This window comes from Chrysochloris asiatica, unplaced genomic scaffold (assembly GCF_000296735.1).
Source record: "Chrysochloris asiatica unplaced genomic scaffold, ChrAsi1.0 scaffold00019, whole genome shotgun sequence".
Lineage (NCBI taxonomy): Eukaryota > Metazoa > Chordata > Mammalia > Afrosoricida > Chrysochloridae > Chrysochloris > Chrysochloris asiatica.
In genome coordinates, this window is record NW_006408537.1 from 27348167 (window position 1) to 27368168 (window position 20002).

The following is a 20002-nucleotide window of genomic DNA, read 5'->3' on the forward strand; positions in this document are numbered from 1 at the left end:
TTAATTATAAAAGGAACTTGTATCAAGGGACTTCTTCCAAATGTGCTCAATTTGGGAACGTTTCATGGGGTAAAAGTTTCAAAACCACATTTAAAGGATAAGGCGAATCTATTGAAATGGTAAAAAATATACCAAGAAAATGATTCAAGAGAAAATTCAGGTAAGTTTGTCTTCTAGGATGCCCTGTTGGACCCATTGGGATGCTGGGATTTTCTCTTTAGTGTATGTTTCAGATTTTCTATTTTTATCATACATACATTTCCTTATTAAAAATTATGTGCAAGGTTGTTTATAATTTTTTTCTTTTGTTTATTCTCTTTAGGTCAGATGTCCTGTAATCCTTCCTTTGGGGGTATTGGAAAGGGGCATCTAATGAGGGAAATAGATGCCTTGGATGGCCTGTGTTCTCGCATTTGTGACCAGTCTGGTGTACATTACAAAGTATTAAACCGTCGTAAGGGACCAGCTGTGTGGGGTCTAAGAGCTCAGATTGACAGGCAACTCTATAAACAGAACATGCAGGTAAAAACAGAAAAGAACATACACGAGAACAGGAAAGATTCTAATGATATGATGCAATGTTTTACTGATGAATTTTCAACTTTCTCTCTTGATAGAAAGAAATCCTGAACACACCACTGCTTACTGTTCAGGAAGGAGCTGTAGAAGATCTTATTCTTGTAGAACCAGAGCCTGAACACACTGGGAAATGCCGTGTTAGTGGCGTTGTTTTGGGTATGTACTGGTTCTAGACGATGATAATAGCACGTGATATTCCATGTGATAACTTTATTTTAGAACAAAATATGGAGATGTTTTGCTTATTTTAGAAAATTGTTGTTTTCTTTTCCTGGATAAAGAAAATTGTTTAAATAATCATGGTTCTCTTTGGATCTTCATGAAGATCAGCTGTAGCATCTTAGTGTAGAACCATGTAACCTATATGTTTGTCTCTTTTCCCCTTTGTGTCAGTTTTTATTGTAATTTCTATTTTATCTAGTTTTAAACTTAAATTTAAAAAATTAATTTTGATCAGTTTATTATTTGTGATTTGTTTTTTGTAAGTGGTTATACATTCATCTTTAAATCAAAATAAAGCATATGCATAATTTTTAAAAATCAAATATAGTTGAAAAGTTTTGTTTGGTAAAGCAACTATTTCCCTCCCTAGAGGTAAACACTTCAACTGTTCTATTATTTCTCTGTGGTCTCTTTCTGTAACTCCTCTATTATTTCCCAGGAACTTCTATGTTTCATTACTGCATCTGTGTCATTTTACCATATTTTCTTAGAAGATTTCCTCAACTTTAGTGGCATACTTATAGCCAAAGAGAACCATGATTATTTCTAAATAATATGCTCATATTATTGCTTTCTGATCTATCAGTCTTAGGAAACGTTATCTATTAAACTTTTTCCACCACTCATCTGTCAGTTTGTCATGCCATTATGATGACTTGTGGGTTGCTATATTAAGCCACCAGAATCTTCAATACCAGCAAGAGCACTCTTGGTGGACTGGTTTCAGTGGAGCATCTGAATGAAGACTGACTAGGAATGAGAAGCAGAACACTTCTAAATTTCAGTCACTACAAATCTTATGAATAGCAGTGGAACATCGTCTGATATATTTGCAGAAGATATGCCCCTAGGGTTGCTTGTTATTGTTAAGTGCCCTCTAGTTGGTTTTTTGGCTCATAGCCACCCTGTAAAGGGTTCTTAAGGAGCGGCTGGTGAGCTTGAACCACAGACCTTGCAGTTCAAACCTACAGCACCATACATGTTGGGGAAAGGGAAAATGCCACACAGCTGGGTAAAGGGAAAGGCAATATACAAGGGGACTTACAAAAGTTTGTGGAAAAATTCCATTATCTTTTAATTCCATTTTCCACAAAATTCTTGAAGCCCCCTTGTACAATCAGTATAACATGACCAAAATAAAGGACACTGGGGGATGTATAAGAAGAAAAGACAATAATGGTAACGACTAATACATAAACTATCCTGTAATAACAGTAATAATAATTTATAAGGGAATACATAGGTAGATGTGTGTCAAATGGAAGTGCACTCATATAGGTTTGGCAGAGGATGTTTCTACATATATATCCATTTCAAGAGCCAATGAGCCCCATCCAGAACCTTCTGAGGTGGGACATTCCCACTTGAAAGGACCAGCATACCAGCCTGTAGCAGCTAGAGGAACAGAAGATACTTCTTGAAAGAAAGGCCAGCAGGAAAAATCAAACAACAATCCATGTATATAGTAGAGCATACAGGGGGCAAAGATATGAAAACTTCTTAGTCATAACCAACTACTTTGAGGGACTGAGTCTTTGGGTTTGGGGACTTAACACTATAGTCTTGGATCATCTAGGTCAAAAAGCATAATGTAGTCCATAAAGACAGTGTTCTATATCATACTTTGGTGAGTAGCAACTAGGGTCTTAAAAGCTTGTGAGTGTCCATCCACAGTGCAACCATTTGTCTTTCCTCCAAATTAAAACAAAGAAGAGTGATGAAAATCAAATACGCAAGAAAACAGTTAATCCACATAAGCCACAACCTCCATTACTCTCAGACCAGAAACAACTGATGCCCAGCTACCACTACTGATTTCTCCACGTCCCTTATTTTTATTTTAGTAATGTCCGTTTTCCTTAAATCTTTTCTGTAATTTTGCTTTTTTTGTTGTTTTTTTTTCCATGTCCATTTATTTCCTGAGCTCTGTCACATTTCAACTCCTTGTCTTTTTCAATGTTGTATCCCAAAATTATTATATATCTTCTTTGAGCTATTATTTTAAAAATAATTTGTTTCGTTTGAAAATTGTTTGTTTGTATCCCGTTTTTCATACTGTTTGCTCCACGTTAACTTTTTCTGGTGAGAGTTCTTCATAAGTGTGGCATCTTTGTATGTAGATTCTCTCAGCCAGTTTCTTTTTTTTTTATTGTTACCTGTGATGTAGAAATTTTTAGATTAACTCTTTATAGGACGTTTATGTTAGGGAGGGAGTACACGCTTCTTTGTCCTGTGCCTCACTCTGCTAGCCAATATGCTCAATATCTCTGAATCTGGAACCTTCTCAGGTTTCAATTCTGAAGTATAAACCTCCGCAAAACTGTTATATTATATAGAGATTTCAGTAATTTCTTTCTGCTTTCACCTTTAAGCTTCATTCCTACATCCCTCTGTTCTTTGTGCCTCTAATTTCTGAGCGTGTACAGGCCAAATTAGATGTCATACTCAGTGATGTCTTCTCTTCAGACACTTGAATTATAGCCTTCTCTTTGCTAGATCATTTAACATCTTTCAAACTACTTTCTATCTTCTAAAAAGATACTAAAATTTCTCATCTTTCGATAAGTATTTTTTATTATTTGTTCTTGTGGGTGTATACCTTTTGTATTCCTTTATTTCATTTTCTATCAGTTCAGGAGGGATAAGAGATTATGTGAGGTAGTCTGCCATATTCATTAATTTTTTAATCAACTTTTCAGTGCTAATATGGTTTTAAGAATATGTTAGTTGATGATAACAAATTAAGTTCACTGTACCAGACTTCTTGGATTCTTGAGATTAGTAATATATATCATTATTATTTAAAATATTTCTCAAGTTTCTAGAGACTGAAAATTTTTATGTAAAATAGTCATATTCTCATTTGATCCATGTTAACTATAACACAGTTCATTTTACTTTTTTTTTTCCTCATTTAGCGGATGGAAGCCAAGTATATGCAGAAAGTGTGATTCTGACTACCGGCACATTTCTGAGAGGCATGATCATAATTGGATTGGAAATGAATCCAGCAGGACGTTTAGGGGACCAGCCTTCCATAGGGTTGGCTCAGACTCTGGAGAAGTTGGGGTTTGTGATAGGGAGACTGAAGACTGGGACTCCACCCCGAATTGCCAAAGATTCCATTGATTTTAGCATTCTAAACAAGCAGATACCAGATAATCCATCAATACCATTTAGTTTTATCAATGAGAGAGTGTGGATTAAGGTAAGTTAATTTTTTAAAAATTAGCTTTACAGTTTATATTGGCTATTTACATAAGAAGAAATAACCTAGCTCTTTGTTCAAGCTTACCAGCCGTTCCTTAGAAACCCTGTACAGGGTTGCTATAAGCCCTAACTGACTCAACAGCACTTAACAATAACAACACTTCAATTTATGTCATTTGTTTAGAATGCAAAATTCTGGTTTTTAAAAGATTATTGTTAAGTACCATGTAGTCAGTCCCGACTCAGTGACCCTGTATAGGGTTTCTGAGGAGCGGCTGCTGAGTTTGAACCGCCAACAGTGCAGTTTAAACCAATCTTGTGGTAGAGTGTTTATCCTACAGCATCACACCAGATCTAGCAAAAAATAATTTTGTGAATTGAGTTTTTCTCCATAAATATTCAATTTTCCTTACTTTGTGTATCTCTGCGTATTTTTTAACAACTGTATTTATACATATTTCACAGATCATAAAATTCAGCTATCTAAAATGTTACGTGCTGTACTGACTCATACAGACCCCGTATATGGTCTCTGAGGAGCAACTGGTGGGTTGGAACTGCCGACCTTGTGGTTAGTGGTCCAGTGCCTATCTTACAGAACTACATCTGCAGTCCATTTAAAGTGTACAATTCAGTTATTTTTAATATATTCACAGATTTATATAAGCATCATCACATTCAGTTTGGCTTATTTTTTTATGAAACTTTTAAAAATAATTCCAGACCTATAAAAAAGTTACAAGACTATTAACAACAAACTCCTTTAAGCCTTTGATGATATTTACTCATTATTAATATTTGATTGTCTTTATTTATATATATAGGAGTCCTGGTATGGCACTGTGGGTTGATGCGCCAGACTGCAATGCCGTTTGAACTGCAAGGTCAGTGGTTCAAGCTCACCGGCTGCTCCTCAGAAACCTTATACAGGGTTGCTATGGGTCAGCATCAACTTGACAGCACTTCACAACAACAACAACATTTATATATATAGATATATGGAGTCTTAGTGTGGCACTGTAGTATAAACAGTGGACTGCAAGGTTGGTTTGAACTGTAAGGTTGGCACTTCAAACTCACTAGCTGCTCCTTGGAAACCCTGTACAGGGTCACTATGAGTCGGAACAGACTTGACGGCACTTAATAACAACAACATAGAGATAACTCTAGATGTTTATATTTAGTACATAATACAATAATATGCATATTTATTCTTAGTCTTTTATTTCTTCTTCTGAGAGATCTGAGAATAAATTGTAGAAATCATGATCCTTTATCCTTTACCCTTAAATACTTCATCCTGTATCTTAACTAAGCATAAAGAGATCCTCTTTCATGCAGTGATCAAATTTAGGAAATTTCACATAGGTTCAATACCATCATCTAATACAAAGACCATAGTCAGATTTTACGGGTTGCCCTTGTAAGTCCTTCTTCCCACAAACTAAAATCATGCCTTGCATATAATTGCCATTTCTCTTTAGTTTCTTTAATCAGGATCAATTCCATACTAGCTTTGTTTGTCTCTAATGATATAGACATTTTTTGAAGAGTACAAACCACACTGTCTATCTTTAAATTACATAATGTATATTATGTTGTATGTTTAAAATGAGGAATAATTGAGAGTCTTACTTTCTAGTATTATGTGTTGTTGTTGTTATGAAGTGCCGTTGAGTGTTCCGACCCATTGTGACCCTGAATAAGGTTTCCAAGGAGCAGCTGGTGAACTTGAACTGCCGACCTTGCAGTTCAAATGGCTTTGCAGTCTGGCGCATTTACCCACAACGCCACACCAAGGACTCCAGTATTATGTGAGGAGGCTTAAAAACGTTTGTGGGAAAATGATATTGAAAGATAATGGAGTTTTCTGTGAACTTTTTTTTTTACCCCATGAACTTTTTGAAGCACCCTCATACTAATGAATGGCTCGAAATTGTCTATTATTTGATAAAGCTACTTTTACATTTTTGCTTTGTAAAATGCAATATGTGATGATACTTTCTAAGTGTATGTACTTTTTGCGTTTTTATTATAAATTTTCAAGTTTACAGAAAATGAAGGAAATAGTATAATGAGCCTCTATCTACCCTTCACCCAGTTTCAGCAAATAACATTTTGGCATCCTCGCTTGATATTTCAACACTTTTTTCTTTCTGATTTAAAAAGCAATACCTTAGACCACAAGGCCAGTTTGATTCGAGGTCAGCTGTTCAAACCCACCAGCCACTTCTCAGAAACTCTATACAGAGTCACTGTGAGTTGGAGTCAGTTTGATGGAACTTGACTCTTAACAGATAAGAACTTTAGAAAAATCAATCCCTGTATAAAAATCAGTCACACCTAGAATACTCAGTATCTTAATTTCATATAATGTTCATTGTTCAATTTTCCAAAAAAGTTTTTTTATAGTTGTATTATTTAAGTCACTGATTGATATGTCTTTAAGTCTCTTTAGTCTATAATAACGCCCTTTCTTTAATTTTTAACCTTTATATGTAGAATAGACAAATTGTTCTCTAGAATTTCCCACCTTCTAGATTTGGTTATATCTCTGTGATGTTTTAAACATGTTATTTTTTTGTCTACATTTCCTATAGACTAGTATATAAATCTAAAGACTTGATTAGATTTTGGTTCATTTGGGAGATTGTTTTTGACAAGAATACTTCACAAAAATTACTTAATATTATGTGTAGATTTAAAGTCTGTTTTCATGTGTGTCTTGTGGACTTTATTTGTATAAGCAAATTGGTGGTTGCAGCTGTGTGCTGTGGATTAGGTTCTGACGCATAGTGACCCTGTACAGGCTTTCTGAGGCTGTACATTTTTATGGGAGCAGAAATCCTCATCTTTCTCCCATGGAACAGCTGGTAGTTTTGAACTGCTGACCTTGCAGTTCGCAGCCCAGTTCGTAACCTCTACGCTACCAGAGCTCCTTAATAGAGAAATAATTTGGTTACTGTTTTTTAGCCTGAAGATCAGCTACCATGTTACTTGACACACACCAACTCTAGAGTGGATGAGATTGTTCTTGAGAACCTTCACCTTAATAGTCACATTAAAGAAACTACAAGAGGACCCCGGTAAGGACAAAATGTCAGTGCTTGATTACTTTAAGAAATGGTATCAGCTCTCTTCTTTGTTTTTTTCATAAGCTTTTTAATTTCAATGTCCTATTCCAGATACTGCCCCTCTATTGAATCAAAGGTTTTGCGTTTTCCAAATCGCGTACATCAGGTTTGGTTGGAGCCTGAAGGATTGGATTCTGACGTTATCTACCCTCAAGGATTATCTGTAACACTACCAGTAGAGTTACAGGAGAAAATGATCACATGCATCAGAGGCTTGGCGAAAGCTAGGATGATTCAGCCAGGTAAAGAGTATCTTAACTACCTCAAGTGTACCCTCAGCATCATTCATCAGGCAGTTAGAGGACTTGGGCACATAGAGCCTAAGAAGATAAATCTCAACAAATGCACACTTAAAATAATCTGACTTTTACCCCTAAAACCTAAGATCATACTCGTCAAATTTCAGAACACAATCATTTGAGTTAGAATATTGAACTCCATTATTTACTGTGTGACCTTGTAACTTATTTGAGCATCTGGGATGTCATTTTCCTCATCTGAAAATTGGGGATGATTAACTTTGCCTTGCTATTCTTTTGAATGAATGAAGTGAAATAGTAGATGGAAAACTTCTGGTTCAAAGTTTGACTCATAGTTAAGTGCCATCAAGTTGGTTCTGACTCATAGTGACCCTGTATAGGTAGACCCTTGTAAATAGCTGACTTATGAAAACAGCTGGAAACTTTAAGGAACACTGCCTTCATGAAGATAGTTCTGACTTCTGGAAAGTTGAAAAACATAAACTTTCAAACTTAAAAGCACTTAATCAGTACCTCATTTATGTTGTATATTGTGTTCTGGCTTGTATTCAAGTTATCTGCATGCTTATACCATAGTAAAGTTATCACTTATTGAATTCCTATGGTGATGGTGATTATGTGCCTTGGAGTTGGTTCTGACTCCTAGTGACCCTGTGTAGGATTTCTGAGTTTGTAAGTCTTTATTGAAGCAGAAAACCTCATCTTTTTCCCACAAAGCGACTGGTAGTTTCAAACTGCTGACCCTGTGGTTAGCAGCTCAGCTCATAATACACTACCCTACCAGAGCTCCTTATTGAACTCCCTTATAAAGAAAATATACATAAAGGAATAAAATAAAAGAATCTGACTCTGAAGGGCATTTACTGGTACTCTTTGCATCTCTACCTACAGCTCCATTTTACTTATTTTGTACCATTTATTCTTTGGTCAGGCTATGGTGTTCAGTATGATTACTTTGACCCCCGTCAGATCTCTCCCTCCCTCGAGACTCATTTGGTTCAACGGCTCTTCTTTGCTGGGCAGATAAATGGCACCACTGGTTATGAGGAAGCTGCAGCTCAAGTAAGAGACTGTTCAAATGGCACTGTAAACAGAGAGGAGCTATTTAACTGGTATTCCTCCTTTTAATGTGTGTTTTTTTAACTATGCAAATTTTAGATATACTCATAACTGTAATGGAAGACTGTTTGCTTCAGGGTGTATGGAAGTGGCTGTTGTATCTAATAGGACTTTAAGAAATACTTCTGATTTTATTATTCTGTTCTGAGTTTCTAGATCTGATGTAGCATTTTGATTAGATGTATTATATTGCACCTGAAATTTTAAAAAAGAATATATTTAGTTTTTTTAGTATAACTTTATTGAAGATTATTATATTTTATTTCTTGTTAAGTGGTAAGTTATGGCATTTTTATGTGAAAGTGGGAAAAGACTAGAATTTACAATTTTTTTTAATTGATTAGTTTCACTTAGGCTTATCAGAATTATTAGGTATTTCTAAAACACAGTGCATTATAGCACTCTAAAGAGCTACATTATCCATATTTTCTGAATACAGATTACTTTTTACCTCTGTTACATCCCTTAGAGTCCTGGTGTGTTGCTGTGGGTTAATGTGCTGGACTGCAAAGTCAGTTTGAACTGTGAGGTTGGAGGTTAAAATCCACCCGCTGCTCCTCGGAAACCCGATACAGGGTCGTTATGGGTCAGAACCGACTCAACGGCACTAACAACAACAAAACAATTATCCCTTATGAGCAGTGCTTGCTTTTCTTCCAGGTGGTGTGCTAAGGAGGATAGCTCTTTAATGTGTTCATAATGGCCTTAAACATTTCAGTCCTCTTGTAGGGTGTGATAGCTGGAATCAACGCCAGTCTTCGGGTTCGTCGCAAACCTTCTTTTGTCATTAGCCGTACAGAAGGTTACATAGGTGTCTTGATTGATGACCTTACCACTCTGGGCACCAATGAACCATACCGCATGTTCACTAGCCGAGTGGAGTTCCGTTTGTCACTGCGCCCTGATAATGCGGACAGCAGGCTCACATTTCGAGGTAACTCTTTCTTTCTGAGTCCTGCAATCTAGTTTATTCTTCTTTAAAACCTCTTTCATTAATTTTTTTTTCTCTCTCTCCTAGGCTATAAGGAATCTGGCTGTGTGTCCCAAAAGCGATATGAGAGGGCATCTTGGATGAAGTCTTCTTTAGAAGAAGGCATTTCTGTGCTGAAATCCATTGAGCTTCCTAGTGCTAAATGGAAAAAGTTAATCCCAGAGGCTCCTATAAGTATTAGTAAAAGTCAGCATCTCAGGTATGTCTTTTTAATATAGACCTTTCAAATGTTTTATAGGAAAAAATGAGCTAATTTCCAAAAATTTCATATATATATGTACATATACATATACAGATGTAAATTTTATATAACTTTACATATATATGTAAAATTAATGTATTTTTTTTTACATATATATATGGAGCTCTGGTAGCGTAGTGGTTACAAATCAGGCTGCTAATCTCACCGTCAGCAGTTAAAAACTACAGCTGTTCCGTGGGAGAAAGATGATGGTTTTTGCTCCCATAAAGATCTACAGTCTTGGAAACCCTGTATAGGGTTGCTATGAGTCAGAACTGACTCCATGGCACATAACAACAACAACATATATATGTATATGTGTACGTATATGTATATAAGGAGCTCTGGTAGCATAGTGGTTATGAATGGGGCTGCTAACCTCAAGGTCGGCAATTGAAACTACCAGCTGTTCCGTGGAAGAAAGATGAGGCTTTCTGCTCCCATAAAAATTCGCAGCCTCGGAAACCTGGTGCAGGGTCACTATGAGTCAGAACCAACTCCACGGTACTCAACAACAACAACAACAACAAATATATATATATATATATATATATATATATATATGTAAAATTAATGTAACTTGCTTTTGGCTTCTTTTCAGTATCGCCCTACCTTCCCCCACACTATCCAGTAGAGTGTTTCTGTGAATCTTCTGTAAGCCAAAATAGAATAAAACGAAGCATTTGCTATTAATGTATATGGGAAATTTTTTTGAGCAAAAATAACCTACCAGATCATACCAAATAACACATAAAACCTAAAATAGCACTAACATAATGGGGTACACAGACACAGTTCAAAGTTATGGCGATTTGATGCTGAGAAGCTTGGCCATACCACTCTTGCTGCTCTGGGGTGTGTTCTGCCTTTTGAATGACTTGATACAAAGCAAACATTGAATGCTAGTTTTTCTTTTTGCCTTTTTTCATAAAAGCAAAAATCCTCTTTGAATTTTTTTGGTTAGGGAAATTAGGTAACAAATCTTTTGTGACAGCTAAGTGGTGTAAAGCAGACTTTTGTAAAACTGGAAATACCTGTAATCCTTTAGATGTAACTCATCTACTTGTTCAGCATTACAGACCTGTGTGGAGTCTTGGTATGACTCTGTAGGATAAGCACTGGACTGTTAACTGCATGGTTGGTGGTTCAAAACCACCAGTTGCTCCTTGGAAACCCTATACAGGATTGCTATGAATCAGAACCAACTTTGCGGCATTTGACAGTAATGATATATATATAATTCTACACGATTATTTTTATCCTCCTTATTGGAAAAAAGAATTCAAGGTGGTTGTTGTTGTTGTTGTCAGGTGCCATCGAGTCGGAACCGACTCATAGCGACCCCATGCACAGCAGAACGAAACAATGTCCGATCCTGGGCCAACTTCACTACCGCTGCCACACTTGAGTCCATCAGTGATGCCACCTGGCCAATCCATCTTGTTAGAGGTCTTCCTCTTTTTTAGCAAGCAGTAATAAACTAATCATGACAAAAGGATAATTACAAATAAAAATTAAATCAGAGGCAATGTAGAAGAGTAGGAAATGATTAGGTTTTAGAAATGAAACTTTTTTCTTATTGAACAGTAAATTTACTGTTGAATTTCCTGGGAATCAAAAAAAAATGTATTCTCATCATATGATAAAATTATGCTGATTTCTCTTAACAAACTTTCTGTTGGCTTTCAATTATTTTAAAGGATTATTACAGTTTCCTTGGTTTTCAATATTTTATTAAGTAATAAAATATTATCATAGCTATTTTTACAGAAGTATTACACTTTCTTATATTAATTTTTAGAGTCCTGGTGTGGCACTGTAGAATAAACACTAGTCTACTAACTGCAGGGTCAGTGGTTCAAAACCACCAGTTGCTCCTTGGAAACTCAATACAAGGTTGCTATGAGTTGAAACCAGCTCAAAGGTACTTAACAACACACTAATTTTAGCTATAAATTCACATATGGTATTTCAAAGGAAAGTTGGGTATCCAGTAACTGGATCTATTTTTAAATTACATGTATCAGCCTTATAGGGAGAGCATCTGCCTGCAAGCACATATGGAACTTATAAATGCTATAGAAGTTTTACATCATTTTAAAACATTTCTCAATGAGAAGTGTCAGTAATTGTGTCAGAAAAGTGTCAGGAAAAATCACTTTTTCCTTCATATAAATTAAGGAGCCCTGGTGGCACTGTAGGATAAGCACTGGACTGCTAACTCAAAGACAGCAGTTCACAATTTGGCAGCACATAACAATATATATGTATATTGTGGTCCATTGCTTACCCTACAACACCGTATCAGGACTCCTGTATGTATATTGTTGTTTTTGTTGTTAAGTGCAATCACGTCATTCCAACTCATAGCAACCCTGTATAGGGTTGCCTAGGAGGAGCTGGGGAACTTGTACCGCCAACCTTGCAATTCAAACCAATTTACAATCTAGCTCATTAACCCAGAGTGCCACACCAGGACTCCCTGAACTTATATAGAGTCTTATATATGTAGATAGAAGGATCTCTGGTAGCGTAGTGGTTACGAATCGGGCTGCGAACCTCAAGGTCGGCAGTTCGAAACTACCAGCGGTTCCGCGGGAGAAAGATGAGGTGGTCTGCTCCCGTAAAGATTTACAGCCTTGGAAACCCTGTACAGGGTCGCTATGGATCAGAATCGACTCGACAGCACTTAACAACAACAACAACATATATAGATAGAGTATGTATGTATGTATATAGAGAGAGATGGCTCTAGTGGGTTTTCCCATTGCTCAAACCTCTGGATCCAAATCGTGGAGATCAGAAGGAATGTTACTCTTTCTGGCAGTACTTTCTTTATAACTAACATCTGTACTACAGGGGTAAAAGCTAATACTATTCCCAACTTACAGAGAAGATCCTGTCCTGCCCCATCAGCCACGTGTTGATTGGTGGCATGAGTGTGGTTTCTTTGTGTCTGGCAGCACTTATGTGGTGTTTTTCATCTGCAATGCAGCAGTAAGAGAGTAAGATCATTATGTCTTTCCAGGTTAGATCAAAAATCAGTGCTACAAGCTGAAATTTCTCAATTTCTCAATAAATTTCTCAGGGTCTGTGGGGAAAACACAACAACAATTCAAATCCATCAGCTACTCTGTCAGAAAAATTGAGGCTTTCTGCTCTGGTAAAGATTTATGGCATTAGAAACCATATGTAGTGTCACTATGAATCAGAATTGATTAGATAGATGGCAGTGAGTATGAATGTTGTGTTGTTAAGTGTCATCGAGTTGGGTTCCGACCCATAGCGACCTTGTATAGGGTTTCCGAGGAGCAGTCTCCTGGTTCAAACAGACTTTACAGCCCAGCGCATTAACCAACAGTACCATACCACAAGTCCAGTGAGTTTGGATGGAGTTCCGTAAATTACGTTGAGAGATACAGTGTTAACCTTTGCTAAAGAAAACCACTATAATGTGTTCATTGATTAAGAAGATTTGCGGGGCAGCCTGCAGGGTTCTAGTAGTGTATTTGTCAAGTGTTATGATTCAGTGAGGTGAAAAACTTCACATCCGTACCCTCAGGAAATTTATGTTACTGCTATTGTTAGGTGTTATTGAATGGGTTCCAACTCATAGTGACCATATACACAACAGAATGAAACACAGCCTGGTCCTGTGCCAGCCTCACTATTGTTGTTATGTTTGAGCCCATTGCTGTTGCCACTGTGCCCATCCATCTTGTGGAGGTCTTCTTTTTCACTGACCCTCTAATTTACCAAGTTTGATGTCCTTTTCCAGGTATTAGTCCATCCTAATAACATGTTTCCGCTCCACGGGAGAAAGATGAGGCTTTCTACTCCCGTAAAGATTTACACCCTTGGAAACCCTGTACAGGGTCGCTATGGGTCGGACCCGACTCGATGGCACTTAACAACAACAACAATAACATGTTTGAAATGTGAGAGCTGCTCTTTACCATAATGGCTTCAAGAAGCAGCAGCATCTGGCTGTACTTTTCCCAACACAGATTTATTTGTTCTTCTGGCAGTCCATGGTGCTTTTAATATCTTTGTCAGCACCATAATTCAAATGCCCAAGAGGCTTTTGCCCATCCAGAGTAGGTAGTAGAACTAAAAATTAACTTTAGAAGTTACGAAACAGTAAAAATTGAAGACTATACCAAATTTGGAGAAAATATCAGAGTAGAAGAATATATTATTGAATACTGTCCAGTTGGTTCCAACTCTTAGTGACCCTGTGTAGTGTTTTAGAGAGCAGCTGGAGGGTTTGAACTGCCGACCTTGTGGTTAATAATTCTATGCTTATCCTATAGCGCCACACCAGGGCTCACAGAAGAATACATATGATGAATTTCCTCAGTTTGTTTTGCAGCAGTTTAAAACAGATGGTGGCCTCTTATTCTTGCTCAGGGAGTTCATTATGCAAAAGGACTCTCATTCCCAGGACCCTGTGTGTGAAAAGCACATTCCACATTCTTGTTACCAGAGGATATTCTGCCCTTACAAATTATTTTTACTAACAATTTCCTTCTAATGATAAGGGAAGGGAGTGTATGGAGAGACTCATAAACTAAATCTTACTGAAATTCTGTGTTGCAGATATTGCTACCTTTGTTCACTGCTCTTAAGAATTAGGAGTATCTTTTGATGTTATTCTGAGATTTGGTACTGTTTTTAAGAATCTTGTTCTTAATCTACCTTATATATTATTGACTCTTATGTTAATAAAACTTTTTTGTGTTCGTAGAGCTCTAGATGTTTTGAAATATGAGGAAGTTGACATGTCATTATTGGCCAAAGCTGTTCCAGAGCCCTTGAAGAAGTACACTGAGTGTGGAGAGCTAGCTGAAAGACTGAAGACAGAAGGTAGAAAGTAATTTTTTTTTTACTCAGATGCCTGTGTGTTCTCTTTTCCATTTATGTAAACTATGACTGGACAGCAGATGCCAAGAGGAACCATTATAGTTGTTGTTATGTGCCGTTGAGTTGATTCTGACTCATAGTGATCCATTGTAGATTTTGTGAGATGGGTTTGAACCACTGACCTTGTGATTAGCACTCTAGTGACAGGTGGGTGGTATCATTAGTCATTAGGGAAATGCAAATCAAAACCAAAATGAGATACCACTTTATACTCACTAGGATGATTATTACTAAGGGAAAAAAAAGGACAATGACAACCTTGCTGTTAGCAGTCCAGTGTTTATCGTACGGTGCTACACCAAGACCCATAGGATCAGTATAAACTTAGACGCAAAGTGTGGCTACTAAATTAGCAATGCAACAATATCTGGCCCCACCCCAGATCCACTGACTGGGAATCTGCTTTTTAACAAAATCCTCAGAGTATTCATATTCACATTTGACAGAAGTGCACCTATGGGGGTTTCTTTTATTGATTTAAACATTTTGTTGTGAATTGAGTGAAGGTTTACAGAGCATATCATTGGTTTTGCATTCAACAGATCACACGTTTTATTTTTCTCAATGAATGCAGTTCCCTCAATGTAACATCACTTATCCCACTTCCTCCTGGGTTTGTTTTTCATTTCTCCATCTCTTCCAACCCTTCTGGGTTGATGCTGCCCTTTTGATCTCGAATGATTGACCATTCTGTGTTCACTAGTAGTGTCGTTGTCACCCCTATTTACTTACCTATTGCTTGACTGAAAATTGAGCCACTGGGGTGAGGTCCCCTTTCTTAAAAAGCTTACTTTTTCCCCCTTGAACTTCCTTTTTACATTCGTCCCATAAAATGTTCTCATAATGAGAAACATAATATATTTGGCTTGAGAATATATGGGAATACGCTGCCTTTGACACATACTTATTTTGTATCTGGCGAAGACATCTAGAGTCTGATCCCATGTATCATGATAACACATAGTATGCTCCCCTACTCTTGGTCAGTTGACTGACCGCAGATGAGGAAAAATTATAATAACACCAAACCATTCCTCCCACAGCACTGTTTGCTCAGCTAGGTTCAATAATTCATTGCAAAGTCCACACAGAACTCAAATATTCACAGTTATGGAGTTTATTAAACAGATTGTTGTTGTTGTTAAGTGCCGTCGAGTCGGTTCCGACCCATAGTGACCCTGTACAGGGTTTCCGAGGCTGTAAATCTTTACGGGAGCAAAACGCCTCATCTTTCTCCCGCATAGCGGCTGGTAGTTTCAAAATGTTGGCCTTAAGGTTCATAGCCCGATTCGTAACCACTACGCTACCAGAGCTCCTTATTAAGGAAATTAACAGGTTACAATTCAGGGGCAGAAATGTTCAGGGCACAACTCTTCAGTCAGGACAGCCTTTCCTCACCCATGCCCATAGGCAGACCTCTCTCTTGGGGCTGGTGATCGGTGCTCAGAGGTATTCCACTCTGCTATAAACCTCAGCCCACAGGCTCTTGGCTTCGCTCCATGTGGGTCAGTGCCCCATTCTTAAGCAAGCCTCCTGCCCACAGTCATACAGTTTTACTTGCTGTGTGGGTTGGGAGGCCCACCGCTTTATCTCGTACTCTGGCTCTCGGTTCTGCTGCTGCTGCTCCTCTGCCACTCCTTTGCTGCTCCTCTGATATCACAGCTTTCTCTCTCTGGGTTGAGGAGGTTCAATGTACAGAAATCTCAGGGCCCAAAAGACATACTACACTCCTGACTTTTTCTTCTTGATGTTAGTGACATCCCCCATTACTGCTTCTGAGATGGATCATTTTATAACCATGCAAGAGTTTCAAGTTTTTAAAATTGCAGTTAACGCTGCTAATATCCACAGCTGAATCATGTCATCCTATCAGTGTCTTTTCCCACCTTATCTTACCCAGACCCAGCAGGAAAGGAATTGTTTGATGGGAGTTACAAAGACTCAGGCTAGAAGAGCCTTGAAATCCTTCACTACACCACAGATGTCTTTTGTAGTTTATAACAAGTTACCGTTTTAACCATTTTAATGTATACAATTCAGTGACAGTAATTACATTTATAATGTTGTACAACCATACCATTATCTCTTAAAACTTTTTTCATCATTGCAAACAGAAACTGGGTACCCATTAAGTAGTAGCTGCCCATTCATCTCTCTCCCTGGCCCCTGGTAACTACTATTCCTATTTGGTCTCTGTACATTTACCTATTCTACATTTTATATAAATGAGATCATACAGTATTTGTTTTTTTGTGTCTGACGTATTTTACTTAAGCACGTTGTTTTCAAGGTTCATTCATGTGTTTGCATGAATCAGAACTTCATATTTTTGTATAGCTGAAAATACTTCATTGTATATATACACCACATTTTGTTTTTACACTCATCTGTTGATGGACACTTGGTTTTTTTCCACCTTTTCATGATTGTGAATAATATTGCAGTGAGCATTACTATACAAGTATCTGTTTGATAATTGTTTTCAAGTTTTCTGTGTATCCTGGAATGGAATTGCTGTGTTGTATGGTAATTTTATGTTTAGTTTTTTGTGGAACTGCTAAACTGTTTTACAAATCAACTGCATCATTTACATTCCCACTAGCAATACATGAAGGTTCCAATTTTTCCACATCCTCACTAATTTCCTATACAAGATGGCTTCCAAAAGTTCATGGAAAATTAGAATTAAAAGATACTGGAATTATTCCTCAAACATTTTGAAGCCCTCTTGTGTTTGTTACTATCCTTTTCTTTTCCGTAGTAAAAACCATCCTGGTGGGTGTGAAGCGGTATCTCATTGTGGTTTTGACTAATGCTATCATCCATCTATCAGTTTGTTGGACTTTGGTACTTGTGTGTTGCTGTTATGCCAGAAACTATGCCACAGATATTTTAAATAGCTGCAGAGGCATCCATGGTGGCCAGATTTTAGTAGAGCTTCCAAAATAAGGCAGACTAGGAACAAGGAAAGTCAGACTACTCCTGAGGGATTAGCCTTATGAATAGCAGCAGAATCGTGTCTGATGTAATGCAGGAAGTTGAGCCTCTCAGAGTGGAAGGCACTCAAAGTATGACTGGGGAAGAGGTGTCTCCTCAAAATAAAGTTGGCCTTAATGATGTGATGGACAAAACCTTTGTATACTTTCATTGCTGATTGGGGACAGCTCAGAATGAGAAGAAGCAGCTGCAAACATCCATTAATAATCAGAACTTGGTATGTACTATGTATGACTCTAGGAAAATTGGAAACTGTCAAAAATGAAATGGAATTCTTAAGGATCAATGTTCTAGGTATTAGTGAACTGAAATGGGCAGGTGCCATTTTGAATCAAGCAGTTATATAGTTTACTATGCCAGGAATGACAAATTGAAGAAGAAAGGTGTTACATTCATTATCAAGAGCCTTTCAAGATCTATTTTGAAGTACAATATTGACTGATTGGATAATATCCCTATACCTACAAGGAAGACCGGTTATTCAGATTTATGTTGTTGTTGTTGTTAGGTACCAACTCTCATAGCGACCTTATGCAGAGCAGAACAAAACACTTCCCGTTCATGGGCCAGCCTCACTACAGTTGCCATGCTTGAGTCCATCGATGCTGCCACTTAGCCAGTCCATCTTGTTGGGGGTCTTCCTGTTTTCCTCTGACGCTCCACCTTACCAAACATGATATCCTCCTTCTCCAGCGACTGGTCCCTCCTAACAATACGTCCGAAGTATGAGAGATGAAGTTTAGCCCTCTTGTCCTCTAAGGGGCACTCTGGCTGCACTCTTCCAAAATGGATCTATTGGTTCTTTTGGCAGCCCATTGCACTTTCAATATTTTCCTCCAATTTATGTACCAACCACTAAAGCCAATAATGAAGAAATTGAAGCATTCTACCAGCTTCTTCAGTCTGAAATTGATCCAAAATGCATTGAAAATTGCTGGCTATTAGAATGTAGAAGTTGGAACATTTACTGCATCAGTTTCATGGTGTTGAGATGATTGTTGGATGAGATAGTGTATGAGGGGCCTTCAAAAAGTTTGTGGAAAAATTCTATTAAGTTTAAATTGCATTTTCCATTAAGGTTTAATTTCATTATTCCACGAAATCTGTAAAAACTCTGTAAATTGTAAAAGGCTATAGAGATGTAAATTGTTAATATAATCTGAGTATCATAACATAATTCTAATTTTGTTTACCAGCCGTTTATGAAACAGCATTGTTCCGTCAGCAACAAGAAATAGAGGAAGTTCAGCGAGATGAAGCTCTCCGGCTACCAAAAGATTTAGATTATTTGACTCTCAGAGATTTATCTTTATCCCATGAAGCTCGAGAGAAACTACATTTCAGTCGCCCACAGACGGTAAGAAAATAGAGGAATAGGAACCGGTTATAACTAAAGAGCCAGTGCTTTAATTTTTTTAAATTTGGAGATTATAATGGTCATATAACTAATGTTTTATTGTATCATAAAACAAAAAAAGCTAACCTCATATTTGCATTTATGTCTTTGCACAATAGATGTTCCTATATCTATATTTGTTGTTGTTAAGTGCTGTCGAGTCAGTTCTGACTCATTGTGATCATGGTTTGGAAGGAAAGACTGATTGGTTTCATTTGCCAGCCTTGTCGTTAGCAGTCCATTACTTATCCTACAGTGCCACACAAGAGATTATAAAACTTTGTTGTTATTGTTAACTGACATCAAGTTGGTTCCAACTCCTAGAGACGAATAAAACACTGACTGGTCATGCGCCATCCTCACAGTTACCTTTTCGCCCATTACTGCTGCCACTGTGTCATTCCATCTCATTGGGGGCCTTCCCCTATCCCTCTCACCCTCCATTTTATTAAAGTATGATGCCCTTCTCCAGGGACTGGTTCTTCTTGATAACATGCAAACAACTGAAGTTAAAGAATTGGTTTTGTTGTAATTATTCTGTTGTCCCAATCATGTGCTAAACCATCAGAAATATTAATGAGACTAATATATAGGTGCTACACTACACACCAATTTAGACACCAACTTAGAGACCCACAACCCTATCACCCCTGCTGCGCTTCCGCCTCTTGACTGACGCAACATCCAAGGACGGAAATCCCACCTTTGAGCCGGACTTAAGGGCCGTAGCGCAAGGAGATTCGTGTGTAACAGCTACCACACAACCACCACTCATCTGTCTGTCGTGCTGTGGTGGTTTGAATTGCTGTGATTCTGAGGGCTATGCCACCGGTATTTTAAATAACCAGCAGGGTCACCCATGGTGGACAGGTTTCAGATGAGCTTCCAAACAAAGACAGACTAGGAAGAAAGAGTGACAAACTACTTCCA

The 20002-nt window shown here is 37.6% G+C and overlaps 1 protein-coding gene across 1 annotated transcript in view; it reads left to right on the forward strand.

Moving 5' to 3' along the window:
* The window catches only part of MTO1 (mitochondrial tRNA translation optimization 1), a 39500-nt gene that overhangs the window by 11812 nt on the left and 7686 nt on the right, over positions 1-20002 (forward strand). The window contains 10 exon segments of the mRNA XM_006835789.1: positions 323-522; positions 618-735; positions 3720-4009; positions 6985-7097; positions 7197-7387; positions 8337-8467; positions 9254-9458; positions 9543-9714; positions 14504-14622; positions 18873-19033. Coding sequence (XP_006835852.1) covers positions 323-522; positions 618-735; positions 3720-4009; positions 6985-7097; positions 7197-7387; positions 8337-8467; positions 9254-9458; positions 9543-9714; positions 14504-14622; positions 18873-19033 — 1700 coding nt within the window.